The 25,308-nt window shown below is 38.6% G+C and overlaps 1 protein-coding gene across 1 annotated transcript in view; it reads right to left on the minus strand.

The window, feature by feature from the left end:
* Positions 1-20,762, minus strand: part of klf13 (Kruppel-like factor 13) — a 38,646-nt gene extending 17,884 nt beyond the window's left edge. The window contains exon 1 of the mRNA XM_052119140.1: positions 16,765-20,762. Within this exon, the coding sequence (XP_051975100.1) occupies positions 16,765-17,218 (454 nt within the window). The 5' untranslated portion in view covers positions 17,219-20,762. The remainder of the gene's footprint in view (positions 1-16,764) is intronic.
* Positions 20,763-25,308: the final 4,546 nt, after the last annotated feature.

The following is a 25,308-nucleotide window of genomic DNA, read 5'->3' on the forward strand; positions in this document are numbered from 1 at the left end:
AGAGGCGATACTATTATGTCACAGACATCAGCTTTACATAACTGTTCCATTTCGGGGCCACTGGGTCAGTAAATAAACTGCCTATGCCTTTACTCTCAAGCACATAAACGCAACACCAATCCATGGATCCGTTTCATAGAAGTACTGAATAAAGAGCAGCTTCAGACTTCCCCAATAGGCTTTGAGATGAATCATTTGGAAACAGAAGAAAGAGGCCAGTTTTGAGGTGAGCAGTCTAAGCCACAGACATCTGATCAGACCTCTATCGGAGCAACACAAATGCAGACTGAATGTTGATCCAGGAGACTTGGTGTCGCTCACCTGTTCCAACAAGAGCAACCAGCATCTCTGTGGGGGTGAGATAAAATTCCACAGGTTTCTTCAACCGTGAGGGTACTAACGCAGACGGAGACAAAGGTAGGGATGGACACAGCCAGGTAGTGTGAGAGAAAGGCTGGCAGACAGTAACACAGGCGAACAGTCAGGCAGTGAGGACCTCAAGTGGGAGGTCTATCAAATCCTTTCTACTCATTGTGCTCACATAAACTGCACCCTCCAGCCCACGCCAGACTACTTCAAGAGCTATACACATATGATTGCTGAGAATGCATCAGAACATGCTCTGAAATTAGCTATTCCAGAAAAGTAACTTTATAAGTCTTCATTCAGCCTGGAAAACAGCTCCCACTGAAAAACTTTTTTAGTAAGTCAATGAGAGCTTACATTCCCCCTTCAGACACCACACCATTACATTCATTACCAGCATCATACATGGTCCACACAAAATGGAGGACAGGTTTAGCCCATTGCAGGAAGTTACCACAAACTGTGCCTGGCAGGCAGATGAACCCCTAACCTTGCCCCTACACCTAATCTTAACCATATAGAGCCTGTAAAGGCCAAAGTGCACTTTGGTTTTCAGCGTGCTGATACGTCTTGTGCACAGTGTGCGTACTGTGCTGATGACTCATTTTGCATCACATACAAAGTTCACGTGCAGCCTTGTTTTTCTAGAGAGGCTGACATCTTTGAACATCATGCATCTTTGAACATCATCTGTGCATGAGCCTAACATTTACTGTGTTAAAAGTGTCACAAAGCAGTCAGTATGCATGTGTTGAATGCATAAATAGTTGGTCAAAAGAGTGTACTTCGAAAGGCTAAGTGCTCGACCATGCATGAGATGGTCGGAGCAATTCAACTGTTATCAGTTATCATACAGAGCTCTAAAATAACCGAACAAAATAGTTTTTTCATGAGAAATAATTCAATTTCACATTAATGTGTCATCAATGCGTGTTCTCTGTATTCTCCATTCTCAAAGTCTCTTTTTTGCCAAAATAACAGCATGATGCCAAGCACGAATCAAATTAATACCTGCCTTTTATTCGTATTAATTTTGCTCTCTGAGTTTACGTTTCTGAAATGACTTTAAACTCGTGCAACCCTGTATCCACATGCATGGACATAGTATTTTGGATTCACTATATGCGATGCATGATTAAAAACCAAGTGACTACTGTTCACAATACTCTAGACTGTCATTTAAAGGGTTAACTTCTGACGCACTTTCAATTGTTGAGTCAATTGACACAACAGCATGCCATCGATTTACTTGAAACGCTCCGACAGACGCAGCACCAACAAAAGTGCCTCTGGTAAGAAATCTATATACGTTTTTAATCTATTTTTCATTGAAACCTGTTTGGTTGTAAAGAGTAGGGTCTCTAGTTTCCTTTGATATGCCGCTTTAAAATATCCATTCATTTTTTCACGTCAGCGCCCTGATTAACATGATGTCTACATATGTGGAAACTGGCATTGCATTTCCTCAAAAGAAGAATTTTTGTTTTTGTTATTTTAAATGACTTTCAACTCTAACAGATTTGTGGGTCATTTGCATTCCTATATACAGTATTTACACATCAAGAATAAATAGTTTCATCCAAAAACTGAACATTTTTGCTTCAGAGGCTTTATATGGAGTTAGGATGAAAATAAGGTGCATTTCAAACTGCTCTGAGACCAGTGAAAACAGACAGCATACTAGAGGAGAAGTCAATCACTAAATAGGGAGCATCGCATTCACTAATAACATCCAACCAAAAGTTCAATTTCAGTCTGCAGGTGATGTTTGGAACACTCAACATGTTTGGCAGACATTGGACAATGGTAATCAGTACATAGATTCAGAATTTTATAATGCTACATTTTAACATGCTGAGCAGAGATTGGATGATGCTTATAATTACAATTATTTATTCAGCTTTACAGAAAATCAGCTGTTATATCTGTAACGTATCAAAAACACGAATAACCAACACTCCTGGAAACAAACAATTTGATGAAAATATCTGACTTTCTATAGCTTTAAAATTTCACTACTTAATCCCCCTGATTCTGAGTGTTTCTCCACATTATTCATGAGAAGGAACGCATCCATCCAATCATTGCGCTGCCTCATGCATAAGCTAGCATTACAGCGGTGAATTCAAAACTACATGTAGACATGATAGCATGAATGTTTAACAGCACCCGTGAAACAGACGTGAAAGCATCTTTTAACACTTAACAATGTAGTAAGATCGGGATAAAAAAAGAACAAATTATACAACAAATGACACAATTGTGACATGATGCTTGCAATATCATATTTTTTAGATCCTGATATTGCAGATGGTGTAGATCATCAGACGTTCTGAAACATGGGCACAGTGTCTTAGCCACAGGTCTACCATGCACTCTGAGTGTGCATAGTTTGTTATATATGGCACACCACAAGAAACCAGATCTTTAAAATGGCAGCACAAATGGGTGATTCTCGCGAAATTAGACATATGAGGTGTCATGAAACATTTTGATGATAAAAGTAAATGCTATCAAAATAAGGAGGATACAGTTATAAACATCTCTTCATGTACTATTTTGCACATGATTTAAAATGACATCATAAAAAACAATTTTGTTGTTTTTTCCACATTTAAGGGGAAATTTTTCATTACCGCAACGTGTCCATGACTGGATTTGTGTTCTTTGAGATGGAAATATTTATAATTAAAAAATATAACAAAATAAAAAGCTTCAGTGCATGTTATACTATAAACATTTACAGTAAAGAAACATGTGGTATTTAGTGATCAATGTTAAATGTAGTGACAATAATAAGGAATATAAATGTGTCCAAGACCAATTTTCTCATTCTCCGCAACAATTTTCAATCATTGTTTAAGTCCTCAAGGAACTAACATTTTCAAGAAATTTTGTTGGAAGGGACGTAATTGACTGTGACACTCAAGATGGCTAACAGGTAAGCAGTTCTTATTTTTTCTCTCCAAATAAAAGTTAAAATTGTGTTTGTCATAGTACCTACACAACTTTTTAGTTCTCATTACTGAAACATGAGTTTGTGAAGTTTTAAAAAATGTTGCCATTTAAATTTTTTGATTACTATATACCCCGTTATGGTCTAATTATTAAAAGAGAGGGAAAGTTTAGCTAACCCTCATTTAGCTTCCACTGTTAGCAAGAATGTTTAAGGTCGCTCATCCTCCGCAACACCATTATCATTCACCGCAACAATTGAAGGCCTGTTGCGGTGGAGATATTCAATGCTTCAGTAATGAGAAACAGACTTCTGAAGGAGGGACGTGCACTATAACTCTTGCTCATTTCAATATAACTTGATATTTGCCTTAAACACTTCTTGAACAGATTGCGTAAACAAAATAGCTATTACAACCCCCCCAGCAGGGGTCACTAATTTTTCATTTTTATGAAGTGCTTCCACAAAAAGCAGTATGAATGCAGTATAGGCCACCTACTATAAATTTTACTCTGAAACAATGTATTTCTATGTCTTTTTCAAAAAATGTTACATTCAAGATGACTATTGTGTATTTTTTTACAGGCAAGCAACAGTTGAAAAGAAAAGGGCATCAGCAAAAGACAGGCTGGCAAAGCATAGGGAAAAAATATACAGCAATGCAGTGTTACTTGAGGAGTACAGAAGAAAGGAGAGAGAGAGGTCAGGGGACAGGGTGATAATAGGGAAAAAATATAACTTGGATTCATTCAGGGGACAGGGTGATAATAGGGAAAAAATTTGAGATGCACCGATTGCAATTTTCTTGGCCGATTCCGATTTTCTGGAAGTGTGACCTGGCGATACCGATTTTTTCCAATTTTCTTTCTAAGAACTATTATTGACCGCATGTACAAACAAAATCTACCTTTCTTCAATGCAACATTTTATTTTCATAATAAAATAAATTATTAAACATTACAATTTCCCCCAAACTGCACTAAGTTACAGGATCTTCTCTCACTTAAACAACTCTCAAAATAAAGTGCTCTGTGACTGGAAAGAGGTAGAAATAACAATTAACTGCAAATGAGTTGCTTTATATAACAGATGTCATTTTCCACTATTTTTATAAATGGACCTTTTTCTCTTTATTACTCATCTAACAAAACAATTATTTAGGTTTATGACCTCAACCTGGCAACCTACAACCCATTTGCGCTGTTGATATCTGCGCAGGCAGTAGACGCGGGATGTTAAATCAAGCATCACTGGTAGATGGGAGGAGAAGAAGAAATTTTATTTCATTTCCCGAAGCCATATCGACAATGCCCATGCCTTTTGCAATGTGTGTCGCACTGATTTTAATATCGGACACGGTGGGAAAATTACGTTACTCAGCACTTTAAATCACAACGGCACAATTTGTATAGTATTTAGCCTGCCACTGCCATCCAGCACCCCACTTCCCTCTCCGGATTTGTGTACCCAAATGTTGACAGATAACAGGCTGCGTGTGTGACACGACTACGCAGATTAAACAACTCGGGCAACACGACGCCGGAAAATAACCTCCAACTCTGTATCGAGGAAATGTATCAGATTTTTGATCCCTCTGTCCTCAACTATGGAGAACAGCTGGTCATCCAGGGCCATGAATTCCATAATTTTCCTCGTAATTGCTTTGGTCTTTTCGTTGCTCATACCAAGGAATGATAAGAGAGGCTGCTGACTTGTGACTGGCTCTGAGCTCTGGCTAGCTTTAGCCGCTTTCACTTTTTTTTTTAAATGGGCATTTTCAGCTGGGTGATGGTGTTTTAAATGTCTAATTAGGTTTGTTGTTCCGAAAGTTATTGTGGTGGTTCCCCCACGGTTTACTTTGGCCTTACAATTATTACAAATAGCGAACTTTATGTATTCTTCACTCACAGTGAAGATCTTCCAGGCCAATTAAATTTTTACGTGCGGCTGTGACGTTATTGCCTGCGCCGCTGACAACAAAACGGACCGGGTTGGAATTGTAAAGACGTGAGGCTGACCGGCCGGTCACCGATCCGGCCGAGCATGTGGAAAATCGGCTAATTCCAGTCCCTGGCCGGTCAATCGGTGCATCTCTAGAAAAATATAACTTGGATTCATTGGTTTGACCAACACTTGCACTCACTCCCACATAGACACACGCACAGAAACATAAGTACACACACACACACTCGAAAACGTGAAGGCTGACATAATTGTACAGTATATATTGTATACACACACACTCTCTTTCACACACATCACATACAGACATGCCCATGTGTAAAGAAAATGGTAAAATTAAGACTACACAGGACCTCACAAGTAGACAGCATGAGAGAAAAATTATATAATACAATATATATAATACAAATTATAATATTTATACTAATGGTTGTATATTTGTTAGTACTACAGTGTAGGCTACATGACATGATTCTTTATGAGCATAACATTGTAACTTATATACACAACACTTGTTAACACAAGGCATGGTACTGTCATGATTACGAAAAATGAGAAAATGAAACTCTGTTTATGAAATAAATATTCTTTTAAAAATTGTATGCGTTTTAAATATGTAAAATAAGGTTAGGCATCAAACCCCTTTGTCACCAGTGAATGTGTGAGCTAACTCTCATTTCCGAAACATTGATCCTCATTACCGAAATGGCATTTTCATTACCGCAACATGTATCTTTTTTACAAATTAAGTAATAATTAGATAATCATATTTTGTTTTAAAATGTATATACATATTATACAACACTACTTATTTAAGGTCTGCTACATAACAAATGTGTATGTCATATTTTAGTAAAACAATTAAATAAAAGAAATTGTAAATCATCACGTATGTTTCGGTAATGAGAGAAAATAAGGAAATTACAAAAAATAATAAATATGAAAAGTAATCTCTCCAGAGTTTTACATAGCTTTGAGCACGAGTAATAAGAGTCTACTTTAACATTAGCCAAAAATACACATTTTTAACCATATATTTAATGTAATGTCATGTTATGGTAATGATAATTTTTATGGACTTCATCTAAAAATGTAAATAATTACATAGGAAATATTTTTTTAAATCTTCTAAAAATAATGGTTATAGTAAGTTCAGACCTTAATCTTATATGTGCAAAAAGAAAATTGGCTTTAAGGGCATTTTAAAAATTCTGATGCTGGACACCTTCTAAATCTGGATTTCGTGAGAATCACCCAAATGTAGTTGTAGCACTCACCAGAGGGTGTAATTAATTCCTGGTGGGTCATGCCAGCCCAAGAACTGAATGGCTGGTTAATTACAAGACTACTTTGGAGACAGAAGCAGACCCAGAGTGGCCTTTTCTCAGTCCAAATGTTTTCATTTGTGGGTAAACTATTCCTTTAATTTCTGCAAGAAAGTTCTCGGCTTGTTTCAGCACAGCAAAAATGGGAAATTTCTACAGTCAACCCAGCTTCCCCCTTTCCACCACCATGGCTACAGTGCTCAAACAATGACCTCAACTCTACCCCATAGGAGCAGGGAATTATGGGAGTGGAAGCAATCCCATCAGCAACCAAATTGGGAGAGAAATATGGGTCACGCCCTCCATCCAACTGACGGTGCCAAGAAGTGAGTTCACTGAAACTACAGCACACCATGGAGAGCAAAATCCACAAAGTTTGGCACAAACACAGCCTAGAATTATGTCATAGCTGTAAGCAATTTAGCACATGGGCAGCATTATCTTCAAATCTGCATTTGACACAACTTTATATTAATAATATATTTAAAAATGCTGGTGAGCAGATTGATGACTAAATGAAAACTTTCTTGGTGGTTTGACCAAGATTACAGCATTAAGAGACAAGTGTGGGAATGGAACAAAAACAAAGAAGTACAACACACATTTGCGTGTGTTTACGGAGGGAGGGGGTGAGGGGGTTGTCAAACCACATCGAGACTTGGTGAGTCAGATCAGGCTTTCAGTGTTCTGTTCGTGCCAGTGACTTCGAGAAATTGAGGATTAATGCAAATGGATGTGGGTGTAACACAGACATTATGGCTAGGTCAGGTGCAACTATGAGGACTGGACCAGACTTGTCCAGAGACATTGTGACAAAAGGAACCATGTTTAATTTATCATCCTCTTTTGTCTTTTGATGAAAAACATTAAAAGCCACTTGCCTTTCAAATGCACATTCTCCTCCCAGGGTTTTAATGCTGGGAACAATAGCACTGACCTTGTGTCTGGCAGGAGAGCCTTAACCATCAAGCATTTCAATCAAACCTTCCAAGCCTAGTAGACATAACTCAATCCTCACAGCCTGTACAACACGTATGCACGCACAGTTGAAAGACACATTATACAAGGAAGCAGCCACAAATACTGCTGCTTATGTCCCCTTCCCTATATTTTCCAGCCACTTGAGAAGCAAATATCACAGCACTGCTCTGCTTATAATTTTAGATCTGTGTATAAGCTGAAATTGACCTTATTCCATTCCAGGTCTTGGCATTAATTGGCCACTAGGTTTATTTTGCAGCACAGCACAATTATTTAACCCTGTTTAATAAAGGACATGAAGACAGCTGTAGCCTTAAGCTGGTGAACAGTAACAGGCAAGGGCAGGTGGGTGAGGTGCTAGGCTGTCATCCATGACTCTAACAGTCATGTTCACCACCCAATCCACTAAACCTGCAGAAACACGGCGCTAATCTTTTGTTTAAACTATATCTTTGCTTTACTGTCAAAAGTAAAATACAAATTAATTGGCTAATAACAAAAATTGCTTATGAAGGCTGATTTTTAAAATAAAGCCCCCCTTCCCAATTCTTATTTCAAAGCAGATGTATGTAATTTTTCACTGCTAAAAAATATTTATAATATTCTAGCTTAATATGCAGAGTCAACTACAAGTACAGTAATCCATTTTTAGATTGATTACACCTCAAGTGTAACAATTTTACACAATTCTTCTCTTTGTTTGTGTGGCCTTTCCAGCCTGATACAGCACCATCACCAACGGTGCAAGTTTGGGGCAGGACTATCTTTTTGTACATGGATGTCAGGGGGAGTGTTCTTGAATCTATTTGAAAACAGCAATTCTGTTTGGTGATGATAGTGCCGCAGAAATTACACATTCTGTTAACATCCTGGTTTTATACAAACCTTAAGATAATGTACTTTCTTCCTAACCTTGAAGTTAACATCATTCACAGAGAACTCTTCTGCCCTCTCTATGCAAAAAAAGTTGAACCAACCCTTCCCTATGACCAGTGACTGTCCACTGAATGATCCTATTCATCCCACAGCCCCACTTGGCAAAGCACACAAGCAAGAATCCTCTGCATACAGATTTTTTAGATAGTAAGGGGTCAAAAATCTCATTGGCAAGAACTAATGTCAATACAAAAGCCTGGGAAGCAAGCCACAGTCTGGCGCACAAGAGAATAGTCTCTTCCTCTTTTTCTGTCTCTCTTGTTTCTTCCCAATATCTCCTTCTCAAAAATCCAAATGCATGAATTGCTGCTGAAGAAAATCAACAAATCAGGTTGCCTACAGATGCAGCTAAACGAATTACCTACATCAATGGAAGGCTTTGACAATGGATCCCAACCTGTTTCCATCCCTACACTTCTGCCTCTCCTCTACATACCCTTCCACAAACTGCAGAGTTAGCACCCCAAATGGTGTTAGCGTGAGACCCTTAGCCGGTGGCTCACTCTTCAGGAAGTTGCAAATACAGAGCCACACTAGCGCCTGATCCCATTTTTCCTGCAGAGTAATCGACACCTATGCACAGCAAACTATTCAACGCTTATGCAGTTCACCTTAAAACCCTATAAGGCAGTAAGGACACAGGGCAAATATGTGTGTGTGTGTGTGTGTGGGAGGGGGTATGAAAAGAGTGGCCTTTATAAGACTCTGCCAAAGCTAACTTAAGTATACATGAGCTCAGCAGAGTATGAAAGGTACTTATAGGAAGCTGTGGCCTAATATAGCGTGACCATACGTCCTCTTTTTCCCAGACATGTCCTCTTTTTATTACCTTAAAAAAAGCATCCGGCTGGGATTTCTAAATTTGCTAAAATGTCCGGGATTCAGCTTTAGTTGCATTATGATGTGAATCTGGTCTAACACTTCACTATGTTTGCGTGCATATTTGCATTGCTTTAACCCCTCTTTGTAAGTCCCGCCTTCTCACACACACCAATTGGTCGATTATAAGAGGCTTGCTGCAACTATTGGACAAATACCTGCCTGTCAATCTCTCCGCGAACATGCGACGCACTGTTGTGTTCAGCATCAAACAGTTGCTTGACAGTAGCAGCAAATGACAGCTGAGTGGAAACAATGCCCAAACAAAAGTGCAAATTTACAGAAGATTTGCACAAAAATTCCCATGCTTTCGTCCAAGTCTATGGAGATCCGTGGGAAGCAGAATTTATGACATTTAAAGCTGGCACTTATGTGTCAGTTGCTAAGAAAGGTGCAAGTGATTTAGAAGCACACATTAGCTCTGCGACGCATAAAGGGTCAGCAAAAGGTGAAAGTTCATCAGGTAAATTAATGGACTACTTTATGCGACCAGGTAAAATTATCACATTGCTTCATTTTCCATGGCCATTCAAAATAATAGTAAATGAAAGTACACTCATGGCATCAAATATTTTATTTTAGTACATGAACATTTGTGTTTACATATATATTTATGTTATTCTAATAGAGTGTCTTTTTCACTGTATTAAATTTGCATTCATATTAACACTGTTTTGAACCCTATTATTACTCTTTTGTGTCCTCTTTTTGGAAAACCAGAATATGGTCACCCTACACGGGTGCATTAACTATGATTGACATGGTCTAATATATGGCAAATTCTGAGGCTGCATGTTGGTTTTTGGTTTCTATGGCAGCTAAAGACTATATGCTTTTCTTCAAATAAAGGAAAAACAAGAGAGCTGTATTCCCGACAGTGAGGGCTGCTTTAGGAGAGATGGATGACTGCAAAGGGGCGGATGAGCGCATGATGAAACACCCATGGGGCTGAAGCATTTCAGCCATCATATTGAGAGAGAGAGAGAGAGAGAGAGAGAGAGAGAGAGAGTCACATTGGAGGCTGACAGCAGAAATTTGATGTAAAGAGAATTCACCATGCCAGAAATAAGAAATGCCAAGTGTCAAAACATGTACATACATATATCCCTAATATTTGCAACTAATCTTTGTGATAATCTTCTCTCAAACATAAACACAGGTGCACATACACATTTTATATGATCCCTGCTTAGAAAAAGCTCACTCCCAATGAACTAGCTGGTGACTATCCTAAAATGCAAGTGGTTTAGCCAAACCCATGCACTCTTGGGCATCATTTTAACATATATTTGGGTTACAAGGTAACAGGCCTGGGGAGTGGAATGGAAGATAGTTTTAGTTATCATCTCAACACTGCGCCCAGCCCTGCCTCAACTATGGCCCTGTGCCCAGTACAGGACATAAGTACCCAGGTCACACCCATCCTCCCAAACCTTCCACCTGAACAACGTGCAGGATGACTGCACAGGATGTCACATCTCTAAATAACCCAATATACAGGAAAGGGAAAAATAGGCCTGACAAATCAGTTGAATTCTGAATGTTGTTGCTATAAACAAGGGCAGGGAGGTGCTCGAAGCACTTATTTCTTTAATGCAAACTGGAACCAATAGTCCAATCTATTTTTCTGTGAGAACGCCAAAAAGATATGCCAAATTGTGTAGCAATACATTGTGTTCAGGAGCCCCAGGAGATACAGTAGGGGCCTCCAGTTCACAATGCAAAGGGAATCTCAAGGAGTACCAGTGTTTGCAGGTCGAACAAAAAGGTAAATCAACGGTGTAATTCTAGCCTTTGTTTATATGAATGTAAAAGAGGTGCTGCTGGTGATTGAAGCTAATGTGTGTACTAACCACATACAGTGACAGCATGGCCCTTTGTGGTGACCCTGTTCATAACCAGTCATAAGGGTTATAGGTACTCAGCCAACAAAAATGAGCTTATGATTCTCTTAGTCAAAGCTAACCACGTATTCCATAATAGCAAGGCAAGTGGGACAATGGGACATTACCATGTTGTGTTGTGCGCATTAAGCTTGAAACATACTTGATTTTTCTCATGGATCATTCTCAACGTTGCCCTAAGGGGCTCTGTAGCGGGCATTGGGGTGAACTGCCCCCAGAGTACTGAGGGCTGTAACTGCCACTTTAACGCAAAAGCGCATTCATATGTTCAACCTGATTGCATGTTAGCGAAGCAGTGGCCAAGCACTCCGGTCTGCATATGTGTAGAGTATTTTTCTGGCCTTAGTTGAAACAAGAGATAAACATTATTAGATCGAAATTTAAACATTAATTTGAACTAACTTGTGTTCAAATTAATTAAAAATGTCCCAAAGTCACCTCTGAAAGATAATAGTAGGGTCATCATTTGTAAAAAGCCCATCCAGTCTTTGGAGGCATAATGTATTTCTTAGCATCCTTCCCCTAACAAAGCTGCTTTACCCAAACTTCCTTGTCAATTTGTGAAAAAAATCTTTCTTCCCATTAACTATAGTTTAGGCCAAGCAGTTTGCGTTGAAGTAGAACCCCCCATGCCCCGCCCCGCCTTGCCTCATACTCACAGAAGATCAGACAAAGCTGTCTGGTAACCTTAGACCTTCAACCTGCTGTGTTCCCCTTCACTTCACCAACCCAATCTGCACAATTGGCAATTTGTGTGCCACGTTCATTCTCATCTTCCACGTCCTACTGCTCTGCTTGCTCATACTTACCATCTCAATGCAGCCAATAAAAAGGATTACAAAACCTCTTAGGCCTTGGAGGTGATCACATTTAATCTGACTTGCACTACACATCATGCAAGAGAGTGATTTGAAGCATGCTATCATATTCAAGACACTATCAAGTAGTTAGTATGCATGATGTGATGACATGTCTTTCCAATTTCTTGGAGATATTCCCATGGGTACAAGGAATAGTGATACATGTCCTGAGTATCCCAATCAGGATAATGAGTCTAGTAACTGGGCCCAAATGACATTATGGGGTTGTACAGGGAGCAGATTAGATTATGGGGCATGGGAGATTAACCCAGGACACAGGGGCCACATGTAACCATTTCGATCACAAGGCTCCGTCATGGGTTTACTAATTAAAGCAATTTGTGAACCTAATGAACTTTCATTTAGCCTTGACTTTCAAAAATAATAAAAGAGAACACTAACACACAAGTATCATGAATACAATACCTTTAAACTGAATTATATGGGGAAGTGATTTCGAAGACAGATCGAATGAAGGCTACAGTTAATGTTGAAATCAAAAGATCCTAGTGAGGACATGCTACTCTTTAACAAGTAGTCCAGACAGCAATGCATCTTTAAATGTGTAGAAATCCAATAACATAAAGGTAAAGTATTAATACAACTGTTCCACTTTGAGTTGCAGGTACAACATTGAACATTGACGGGGCAACACTTGCAGAGGGAGGGAACTCTAACTTAGAAAATATGCATGGTTCGGTGCATACTGAACAGCCAGAATGCGTCACAGCCATGACCTTGGCAGTCTCCCCAGGCCATGTCACTTCCTCTTTTTGAACTGAAACTTTCAGTTTTTGTTGTTCCCGGATGGCCCCACACCCATTTCAGAGGCGGGCATGCCAACCACTGGCACATACCTAGTTCCTTTTACCATCACAATCAACTGTGGTCTAATAAAATAATGAGAAATGTATAAATATTGCAAACATATTGTGCACCAATGCAGTTAACAACTCATCGAACACAAATCTCTGAATCTGTCCATCTGTGTTAATAAGGATGATTAATGAGCCCTTGCTTATCCAGCCACATGCTCTAAAAGTTTGCATCTTTTTTCTTTCTACCCTCTCCAACTTTTCAATGCCTCCTGTTTTTGCCTTGAGATTCTGCACAGCCTTAAAACATGTCAAATATTATGACTGATGCTTTCCTTGGCCAATATCTAATCTTAACATGTCTACAAACCTCAGCTAAGTGGAGATAAAAGTTCAGTATGACCCCAGACAAAATATTGGACTGCCAGTGCCAGTGCAGTCAGACTAAACTGAAATTGTTCTCTTTAAAGGTCACGAGGAGGTTATTCCTCTAACCCTCTCTCAATGAGGGACACTCTGTATCCACATGTTACCACAGAAGTGTTAAGGGTATGAACTCACAATACACAGTCTTGCTTTAAAAAGACAACAAAGCTACAAATAGACCCAGGACCTACATTTGTTGGCTTGGCAAACTTATGTGGTTTGAGACAGTTAAAGAAAAAATAGTTAATTTCAGTCAGCAAACAAGTGCTATTACAACAATATATGAGCTGGTATCAAATTCTTGGGAAGTAAAATAATACTTAAATTGCTCTGCAATAAAATAATTTCCTCTAATATTCTACAGTAAGATTGTAATAATCTTTAAAAGTACAAAGTCAAAATTGATTTCCACTGAACATCATCACTCAACAACCGTTAAAACAACTGTATTTGTGTGTGAACTGCAGTGCATTTCAAAGTATTAAGTTGAGCCCTTTGAACCATTTCTGTGTTGTTTGATCATGAAAGTTCAACTGCTCCAGCTTTATCATAAAACGCCTTCTTCCATCAAGCTTGCACATGTGATGGCCAGACCCTCCCACTTTTTACTCATGATCTACTTAGTCAATAGCAAAAAAAGAACCTGCAAAGATCTTGTATGTACAAAGAAACAATCATTATTTACTTCTAATTAAGAGTACCACACATGTTAGAGTACCTTGTGTTTTCATCACACACAAAAATTCAGGTTCATTTTAAAATAGAGATATTTGAATACCTGTTGCATTTTTTACTAAATTAAAAGTTAGCATTCATATAAAGGCAGTTTGAGAGGCATGACTACATATCTCTGGATGGAAAACCCAATAGCCCAAGCTTTCATCTTACAGCTACAGTATACGATTTCAAATAAATCTGCAGCACTGCACTTCAAGTGCCTGGTCTTTAAAAAGCTGGACTCAAACCTGTGCCCAAATTCTAATGAAGTGAGACAAATGATCCAAAGCAGGGTTTAAACCAGAGCCAGCAGGGAATTCAGGGCGTTGCTTAAGTCAAATAAGGCCTCCAGTACTCTTGGCTCCCCAAGTTTGTTTTTATAACACTGTGTTCCCCCTTCAGTTTAAATGTGTGTAGCTGGGAGAAGCATCCATACTATCTTTTCTCTATTAGTAGTGCCTGTTGGAAAATGTGCTGAGTGCTTAAGAAAGGGACCAAGAATGGAGCAGGTAAGCTGAGCTGCTACTGCTGAGCTCAGATGACCCACATTCCCTGATTACCAAAACAAATGAGATGGAACACTCATTGTTAAACCGAATCATAACCCAATCACAGACCAGTGACTACGGCAAAACCAAATCTCATGTCAGCAACTTGCCGAAAAACCCAACTGAAAGAGAGGAAGTATGGGGGTCTTAAATACATACCATATAAAAATACCACAAAGAATGAATTAGTGGATGTTTATCTGTTCTAAGTGACTGATTTTGATCTGTAAACACCAAAGTAGACACATTCAGCACTGTACACCAGACCGTATCTGGGGTCAAATAAACATTCCGTAAATTTACAGAACAATATGCCTTATTGCAGGGTAGTATGTGGTATGTTCTGACATTAACATGTCATTATACTGTAAAAGACTAAACCTATTATCAACCTAAGTAAAAAACGTCACACCCAACTCGAGTTGGAAAATACTTGTTGTACATTCTATTTGTGATATTTGTAACATTACGAGGCCTACACAGAATCTACACATGAGTAACAAATTTAAGCAAATTTAGCAGATTTTAGCAGCTTTTGTCAGGTAAGTATCTAATGCAGAAGAAACATCTCCAGTTCTTGAGCAGGAGTTACCATTTAGTTTGTGTGTGTTATAATAACTGACGTTATTATTTTTAATGTTATAATGAGTGCTCTTTGCGGCTGTTATCAGTGGTGTTAAGTAACAGGGGTCAGTAATGTTTTCTTGTGCTTCAGATGTGTGCTGCTTTCCAGTTAAATCGCAATGCAAAATGCAAACAGATGTAACCCCACTCATGATATACAGTACATCCAATTCCATACAGAAGCAATCTTCCTTTATTAAAATAAAAAGTTATGTTACGGCGGATTAAAACCCGGAACTCCTTGTACTAGGGGCTAAACTTTACTGTGAGACCAATCTGTCATTCTGGCTGAAATTATGTGGATCAACTGATTTATTCACTGACAAACAAAATCCCAGTACTGTTGGATGGATGAATGATCAAATTACCAACTGAATCATGTTAAATGTGTATTGTAGGCTAGTGCAAATTGGCCAACAAGGATGACTATTGATCAAATCAACAGATTATTTGAGTTAATCTACTTAATATGTATACGTTGTTCTTCAAAATGTATTTTCCAATGTAAGAATCAGTTATACAGGATTTTTAAAAAAGCCGTAGAGACCGGCGCTGAGGGCGGGTGCTCTGATCTGCGCTCGACTGGTCGAGTCTGTTGCTGGCCAGATCAGCTGGCAGTCTGTCTGACGGGGGTGTGGCACATCACAACAAAGAGCTTAACAGTCAAAGCAACCGCAGAAGTTCATCTTTTATTCATTTGCCATTTATTTTAATCTATTTGCATGTGTTTTACGGACTTGCGTAAAGAAAATGTTGCATTTTTCGTAATGATCAGCTGTGTTTTTTTGTTTGTTTTTTTCGGATATGGATCACGGCCGTTCTCAGTGGTTGTGCATCGCGACCTACTGCCAGTTGACTTATCGCAAACCACCACCTTCACCTCCTGAAAATATAGACTATAAGGCTTTTTATGAGCGATTACATCATGGGTTGCCTGGCTTTTTATCCCCCTATGAGAGTGCAAGATTTAATTGTGAGCTGGTTTGCTTTATATACATGTGCATGTATTGAGCTGCATGTAGGCTATATGCGCGTGCGTTTGCACGTATGTTGTAAATGTTTTATTGGAATTGTGTATGTTGAGTTGGCTGGGGGTGATATAGGCGAGGCACTGGGGATGGAGAACTGTTGCTATTTATCATATAGCTTCCTCATAGTGGGCGTGGCAATATTTACGATGCTACTTACCTCAAATACATTTGTATCGTTATAAAACGACTAGTTAGATGTGGAAATGTATGTTTTTATAGAGGATCTCACTGTTTTGGTTACATAAAACTTGTCCCGTCAACTATTAATAGCTGAGCTTGTACCGTACACTATGTGCCCAAAGTGTACCAATGTCGCTACCATCGTCATACATCCGCGCGTAATTCCATTTTATTTACCTCCCCAAGCACTTTCAACGCGTAGGCTACATTTGATCTGCGAAACGTTAATACACTTGGCAGGAATGGAAACTGACCTGTATGTGTCCTTAGGTGGGCTTTGAGATGGGACGATTTGCCATAAACTTTTTCACAACCTGAATAGTGGCATTTGTGCTTTTTCTGCGGGACTTCTTGTTCAATTCGGCCCCTATTTCGTTTGCTTCTTTGTTTAAGAGCAGAGTCGGCGGTGATGGTGGTAGGTGTGGCAGAGTTCCCATCATCTCTGGTTTGGGTCGCCGTTGGTGGCACAATGCTCTCCTCCTTTATCTTTGCCTGTTCGACAAAATTAGTGGGTGTCTGTTGATTAAAATCCGCCAAAATTCTCGCCACCACAAAGAGAGAGGAGTTATCCCTCAAAGGCTCCTTGGTCTCTTCTCCATTCCTCTGTGCAGCCGCAGTTTCGGGTTTGATCTCTCTATTCCCCTTTGGACCGTGAACAATTGCTTGGCTGGACATTGACACAAGGCACTCTGCTGCGAAGTGATCCATTTCGTTTCGCGGATGTTTCTTTATGACATTCAAACCTCAATGACACAACACCATTCAACTCAGTAGATCCCTTTGTGTGATGCTGAAGGGGTAGCAAACTCACTTTGTACTAATCTTACCGGCTTTTCAGCAACACTGACATCCTGCATCTAAATCATGCGGGGTCGAACCGTGAACGCGCAACACCGACTGCTTTCTTTCTCTATAGATACGTTTCCGGCGACGAGAGCTCTGAAAACTTGTCTTGATTGAATATGAAAACTCCCATCGTGGCTGTAGTCCTCACAACGTTAAAGTGACAGTATGCTGTGCGCCGACTATACAGCTGATTGTATCCATGCTGGGGGCGTGTCGGCCGGTAGCGTTTGGCAACGTCGTCAGAGCGGACGCGCAATCATTGGATGGCGACGTGTCCCGGAGAGCACTACCTTACTTGCCCCCACCAAACTTTTACAAAGTATCAGAAGAACTTCACTCAGTACCTATAAGCTCACATAAGGCTTTGCAGTTATGTAGGTGTGAGGATGGACTTTATTTTTAAAGCATTATAATCCACATTATCTATCATTATCCCTTATAAATTAGGAGTGGTTTTGGTTTTGTCACTAACACAAACTTTAATTTGTGCTGTTTATTAGTAGAAGAAGTAGTATTTCTGTAGCTGAACTGGTAGTAACACTGCTAAAGGTCATGGGTTAAATTCCCTGATAATATCAATAAAATGTATATCTTGAATGCATTGTTAGTACCTTTGGACGAGACCAATGTTGGTTTATATGCATTATTAAGTAATTAATTACTGTAATTACATTTCTTTATCATTGGGGAAAAAGGGAAGGGATTACTCTAAATTTCTCATTAATTTAATTACAGTTACTTCTGATGTAACTGCGTTAATTACTATATAACAATTCTGTATAAAACAATAGTGAATTTAAAAATCGAAATGTAGCGTCTAATGTTAAAATATATGTTTTCTAATTTAACGCTGCCCCCTTAAATTCTTTGGCCACTTCATGAATAATTAATTTGATTTTATATGATTTATTTGAAAGATTTAAAACAACAGTTTCATGTCTATCCTTATATTTTTCATCTGGTTGAGGTTGATGAGGGTTTTAGAATGTAATTTGTAAAAGTAATGCAATACATTTCAGACAGAGTAATTAGTACAGTAATCTAATTACTCTGTAGAAGATTAAATTAGTAGTTTGTAATTAATTACTTTTTTAGAGTAACTTACCCAATACTGGACAAGACCCTCTGCCAAATCAATGTAAATGATTATAATTGATACATTTTCATTCCTTTTTCATTTATTTTTGGTCATTTTCAACTGCCTTTTTATGTACATAAAATTAAACTATGAAAATCAATTATAAAATTACAAAGGATTATATATTTTAAGCTATCTAAACAAAGAGTGAAATAAACACAAAACATTCTATATTTATTGTAAAAATGATTTTTTCCAAATGTACAACTAATCATATAGGGTTATAACAACACTGGGGTGAGTAAACAATGATTGAATTTAAATATTTGGGTGGATTAATCGTTTAATTGTGTGTAATTTAGAATACATAAATTGTTAGGTATAGAGTTAGGCATAGCGAGCGCTTTAAGTGTAGTGTCAGAAAAGTACTAAAAGTGTAACCAAGGGCGTAGATTTGTTTTGTTTTGGGGGGGGGTGGCGTGTGATGCCCGGAACCTAACATTCATTTATCTATTCAGAATTTGAGATTTGATGGAAATGACACAGTGGTGGGAATAACTTTCAGAAAAGAAAAAATGACATTAAAAATCCTGTGGTGCATGTACATACAGTAGTTGCCAAAAATATTGGTACCCTTGGTAAATATGAGCAAAGAAAAAAAAAATCTGGATTGTTTATCCTTTTGATCTTTCATTCAAAAAATTTACAAAAATCTAACCTTTAATTGAAGTAGAACAATTGAAACAAGGGAAATATCTAATTAGTAAATACATATTTTTCTCCAAAATGCATTGGCCATAATTATTGGCACCCTTTTATTCAATACTTTTTGCAACATCCCTTTGCTAAGATAACAGCTCTGAGTCTTCTCTTATAATGCCTAATGAGGTTGGAGAACACATGGCAAGTGATCTGAGACCATTCCTCAATACACTTATCTCTACAGATCCTTCTAATTCAGATATCCATGCTGGTGGACTCTCCTCTGCAGTTCACCCCACAAATGATCTATGGGGTTCAGCCCAAGGGAATGGGATTGCCATGACAGAACCTTGATTTTGTGGTTAGTGAACTATTGTCGTGTTGATTTTGTTGTTTGTTTTGGATCATTGTCCTGCTGGAAGATCCAACCACAGCCCATTTTAAGCTTTCTGGCAGAGGCAGTCAGGTTTAGATTTTTTTATCTGTTGTGTTTGATAGAGTCCATGCCATGTATCCAAACAAGATGTCCAGGACCTCTGGCAGAAAAAGAGCCCCACAACATTAAAGATTCAGCACCACATTTAACTGTGGGCATTGGGTACTTGTTCATCTCTGTTTGCCAAACCCATCTCTGGTGTTTGCTGCCAAAAAGCTCTTTTTATGTTTTATCTGACCATAGAACCCAGTCGCATTTGAAGTTCCAGTAGTGTCTGGCAAACTGAAGATGCTTGAGTTTGTTGTTGGATGAGAGAAGAGTTTTTTTCCTTGAAACCCTCCCAAACAACTTGTGATGTAGGTGATATCTGATATTTGTTTAGGTTGTTTTTAGACTTTCTGACCCCAAGATCCAACACATTTATGCAATTCTCCAGTTCCTTGGAGATTTTTTGGCCACTTGAACAATCCTCACTGTGCGTGGAGACAATATAGACTGGCTGATTCATTACATCTCCAGTTGATTGGAACTTGTCAATTATTGCGTGGATGGTGGAAATGGGTATTTTCAATGCTTTGGATATTTTCTTATAGTCACATCCCATTTTGTGAAGCTCAACAACCTTTTGCCACACATCAGAACTGTAGTCTTTAGTCTAACCCACTGTGATTGATGATTAAGGGAATTTAGCCAATGTGTTACCTCATATTTATACCCCTGTGAAACAGGAAATCATGGCTGAACAATTTAATGTTCCTAGTCACCCAGGTGCACTCAAAAATGTAAAATATGAATGGGAATATACTTCAGATATATTTTACTCATTAGAATTTCTAGGGGGTGCCAAAAATTGTGGGCAATGTGTTTATGAGAAAAATATTTATTTAATAGTGAGATATTTCCTGTCTTTCAATTATCTACTTCAATTAAAGGTTAAAAATGTATCTCTTTTCTCTCAATTTTTGAAAGAGTTTTTTGAATGAAAGATCAAAATGATAAACAATGCAGATTTTTTTTCACAGCATTCTTTGCTCATTTTCCCATGGGTGCCCATAGTTTTGGCCACTACTGTACATTGTTAGTAGATAAATTAGATACAAATTGTGTTAAAGTGTGAGAGTGTTAAAAAGAAACCCTTATATCATTAAAATGCATACATTTAATGTACTGTAAGTAGATTGTAAGAAACAATGCCAAATAAATAAATGTAAATTATTATGTATTGTGTATGCATTTATGTATTTTCATTCCCTGTCATTGTATACTGTACAATGTACATACAATGTATCTAAAAGCAACTGTAGCAATTATTTTTACTGAAGCATGGCACATATATACATTCCTTTGCAATGACTCTGTACAATTAAATCAGACCTCTGGTGTGCTTTAAGCAATTGGGCTGGCCACATACTTCACTTTTATCTTCCCCATTAGAGACAAGTGACACTTGTTCAGGATAGAAAAATCAAATTGTTTAAATGATCTGCTGGATGACAAAGAAATGGTTGTAATAGTTCGAAATCTATGGCCCCTCACTTAAAGGAACAGTTCACCCAAAAATGTAAATGAGCTCATCATTTACTCACCCTCATGCCATCCCAGAAGTGTATGACTTTCTTTCTTCTGCAGAACACAAACAAAGATTTTTAGAAGAGTATCTCAGCTCTGTAAAGCCATACAAGGCAAGTGAATGGGCGCCAACGTTTTGAAGTTCCAAACGCACATTCTTCATCTTTTGTTTTTGGCAATTCACATTCTTTGTGCATATTGCCACCTACTGGGCAGGGAGGAGACTTTGTAGTAAAAAGGACTTACATATTTATCTGTTTCTCACCCACACTTATATTGTTTCAGAAGACATGGATTTAACCACTGGAGTCATATGGATTACATTTATGTGCATTTTGGAGCCTTAAAGCTCTGGCCAACATTCACTTGCATTTTATGGACCTACAGAGCTGAAATAGTCTCCTGAAAATCTTTGTTTGTGTTCAGCAGAAGAGTCATATACATCTGGGATGGCATGAGAGTGAGTAAATGATGAGATATTTTATTTTTATTTTTGGGTGTACTATCCCTTTAAGCTGCAACAATTGCATGATTGCATAGCCCCATATTGAATCGCAACATAATATAGAAATCTGCAACCTATATATGCATTTTTGGTAAAAATGGAGATCAGTGTTTCAAAAGTTACTTAGTCTTATAAAAAGACAGAAGAGGAGAAAGGGAAGGGTTGTGGCCCACCACTTTAGCTTTAACGATGCACTGTTCTCCTGTGGGAAAGCATGTACTCTCTTTCAGTCGAACTCACAATAGACTTCTCTGGAAAGTTCCAAGTGTTCATTGAGTGCATAGCTACATGGCATTCAGAGGGCCATCTGGTTGTATTACTTTACATATTCTTTCACTACGAGAAGAACTGAGTGTTCTTGCATTTCCTGCAGTGTTTTGAAGCTAATCCTATCATAGCATAACAACAAGAAGACAGTTCCTGTTTCACAAGAAGGCTGCCTCAAATTTCAAGTGGAAGGAAATGCATGCGAACCCCCTTCTATGAGAAAAATATTAACAACTAGAGGAGAACAGGGCTATCTGTCACACAGGGAAGTTGGCACAAGTGCTATATCTCAGTTAATTTAAGGTGTGTTTTCAAATGGTTTTTATATGTGGTTTCAAACACCTACTTCAAACCTGAATTGTTCTGTGTTTCATAATTGTTTTACTATTTACATTTAGATGAAAAGCCTATAACAGGCTGTTTAGTGGCATGTTCCATTGTGACAACATACCCCATATAGTGATGTCTGCTGTTGGGGCATGTTGTGACTAAAGGTCATCATGTGTTCATTGAACAGTATCTTTTATTCCTAGGCAATAACAGAGAAATGTTCATATTTTGTGTAGCCAAGACTTGTAGTCAGAAATTGACAAAAACATTCACTGAAATAAATAATATTTTGCACCTTAATTAGCATTATGGCTAGAGTCGAGTCTAATAATGGTGGTCTGTGATTCAATACAAATTTTAGGTGCATCTTCTCTTGTAACATACTTGTGCAAGATTACTGCACTGCAATATGCATCAATGCACCTTTCAATACCATATGAATTGTACAGATGCTTCAGCAGAATGCATTAAGCATTTTTGCCTATCTGCAAGAAAATATGAATCTCAAACCACCCACACATTGAACAACCCACTCTTTAGTTCTTCTGTTATAATTTCAATTTGACAAATTTTCCAAAAATGTTCAGGAGTAGGTTGAATCACATTCTCATTTTCACCACACAAGATGACTCAAAAATATAACCTTATTCTAAGGCTGGGCATCATTAAAGATGATTATGGCACCCTCACTCCCGGGTTGTTTAAGTCCCATTGGTCTTATGTACAGTGTGTCAGGACAGCCTGACCGCACTAATAGGTGGAACAGCCCAATCAATGCCATGCTGTCCTAGAACACAAGGCCCATATAGCTGCAATGAGCTGATTAGACTGTTTATCTTCTGTGGCAAATAGCATATTTATATTGCAAAAGGCATTTTGCAAATGTGTAAATTTTTGCAAGTGTTGTGTAAACTATAGATAGATATATAGACAGACAGACAGACATACACTCACCTAAAGGATTATTAGGAACACCTGTTCAATTTCTCATTAATGCAATTATCTAATCAACCAATCACATGGCAGTTGCTTCAATGCATTTAGGGGTGTGGTCCTGGTCAAGACAATCTCCTGAACTCCAAACTGAATGTCAGAATGTGAAAGAAAGGTGATTTAAGCAATTTTGAGCGTGGCATGGTTGTTGGTGCCAGACGAGCCGGTCTGAGTATTTCACAATCTGCTCAATTACTGGGATTTTCACACACAACCATTTCTAGGGTTTACAAAGAATGGTGTGAAAAGGGAAAAACATCCAGTATGCGGCAGTCCTGTGGGCGAAAATGCCTTGTTGATGCTAGAGGTCAGAGGAGAATGGGCCGACTGATTCAAGCTGATAGAAGAGCAACTTTGCCTGAAATAACCACTCGTTACAACCGAGGTATGCAGCAAAGCATTTGTGAAGCCACAACACGCACAACCTTGAGGCGGATGGGCTACAACAGCAGAAGACCCCACCGGGTACCACGCATCTCCTCTACAAATAGGAAAAAGAGGCTACAATTTGCAAGAGCCCACCAAAATTGGACAGTTGAAGACTGGAAAAATGTTGCCTGGTCTGATGAGTCTCAATTTCTGTTGAGACATTCAGATGGTAGAGTCAGAATTTGGCGTAAACAGAATGAGAACATGGATCCATCATGCCTTGTTACCACTGTGCAGGCTGATGGTGGTGGTGTAATGGTGTGGGGGATGTTTTCTTGGCACACTTTAGGCCCCTTAGTGCCAATTGGGCATCATTTAAATGCCACGGCCTACCTGAGCATTGTTTCTGACCATGTCCATCCCTTTATGGCCACCATGTACCCATCCTCTGATGGCTACTTCCAGCAGGATAATGCACCATGTCACAAAGCTCGAATCATTTCAAATTGGTTTCTTGAACATGACAATGAGTTCACTGTACTAAAATGGCCCCCACAGTCACCAGATCTCAACCCAATAGAGCATCTTTGGGATGTGTTGGAATGGGAGCTCGTGCCCTGGATGTGCATCCCACAAATCTCCATCAACTGCAAGATGCTATCCTATCAATATGGGCCAACATTTCTAAAGAATGCATTCAGCACCTTGTTGAATCAATGCCACGTAGAATTAAGGCAGTTCTGAAGGCGAAAGGGGGTCAAACACAGTATTAGTATGGTGTTCCTAATAATCCTTTAGGTGAGTGTATGTTAGTTCCTAAAGGGTGCAGTGTATTTCATGTTAACTCCCCTTTAAAGGTAGCAACCTGCTTTATCTATCAATTTGAAGAACTTTAAGCAAAGTAATTATGATTAATTATGATTAACTTGTTCTTTGCTGACTCATGTGGGTTGTGCATGTGGTTCCTTTCCCGCACTGGACGAGCAAGGACAGACGATAATGTAGCAGCTCTTAAGTTGTCTCTCATAACAACAACTTGACTGCACAATTTCCAACAACATGTTATGGTAATCTGTATGACTGACTAGCCAACACACCTCCAAGGACTGAAGGTCACATAATACAGTTTGCTTTCATGGAAGCTATAAAATAAAAAGATTTAGTGTTAAAGGGATAGTATACCCAATGTTTGGGTGAACTATCCCTATAACATACCCATAGCTATTAACATTTTTTGTTGTTGTTGTTTTTTTTCAGGGTAGCCTTTAAATATCAATTCAGCTACTCTGACACATGTGAAACTCAGAGGCTGTTTACTACTTGCGGTTTACCTTTGTTCTTTCGATCTACATTTGGGAAACATAATTTCCCATCATGAATACAACTCTCTTACAGTTTGTATGTAGAGAGCACCCTTTTGTGTTGATCTAGGATCAGCTTGGTCCCAGCCCTGATCTTAACTATCAAAAGTGAAACCACAGAACTACTCTTAGATCAGCACCCAAAGTCAGCTTCTACAAAAACCCTCTGTAAACTGTGCAGCACTTGTGAAAGGGGACAAAAAGGGAGCACCCACTCACACATTATAACAAATGTACTTATACATACAAAACACACCTCATGAGAATAATCTTCTGCATGAACTTCCTCTGTAATATCAACAGTGCTCTTAACTTGCATAATGCAGTTACTGGTCAATCCTT

Source organism: Xyrauchen texanus, chromosome 46 (genome assembly GCF_025860055.1).
Source record: "Xyrauchen texanus isolate HMW12.3.18 chromosome 46, RBS_HiC_50CHRs, whole genome shotgun sequence".
In the NCBI taxonomy this organism is placed as follows: domain Eukaryota; kingdom Metazoa; phylum Chordata; class Actinopteri; order Cypriniformes; family Catostomidae; genus Xyrauchen; species Xyrauchen texanus.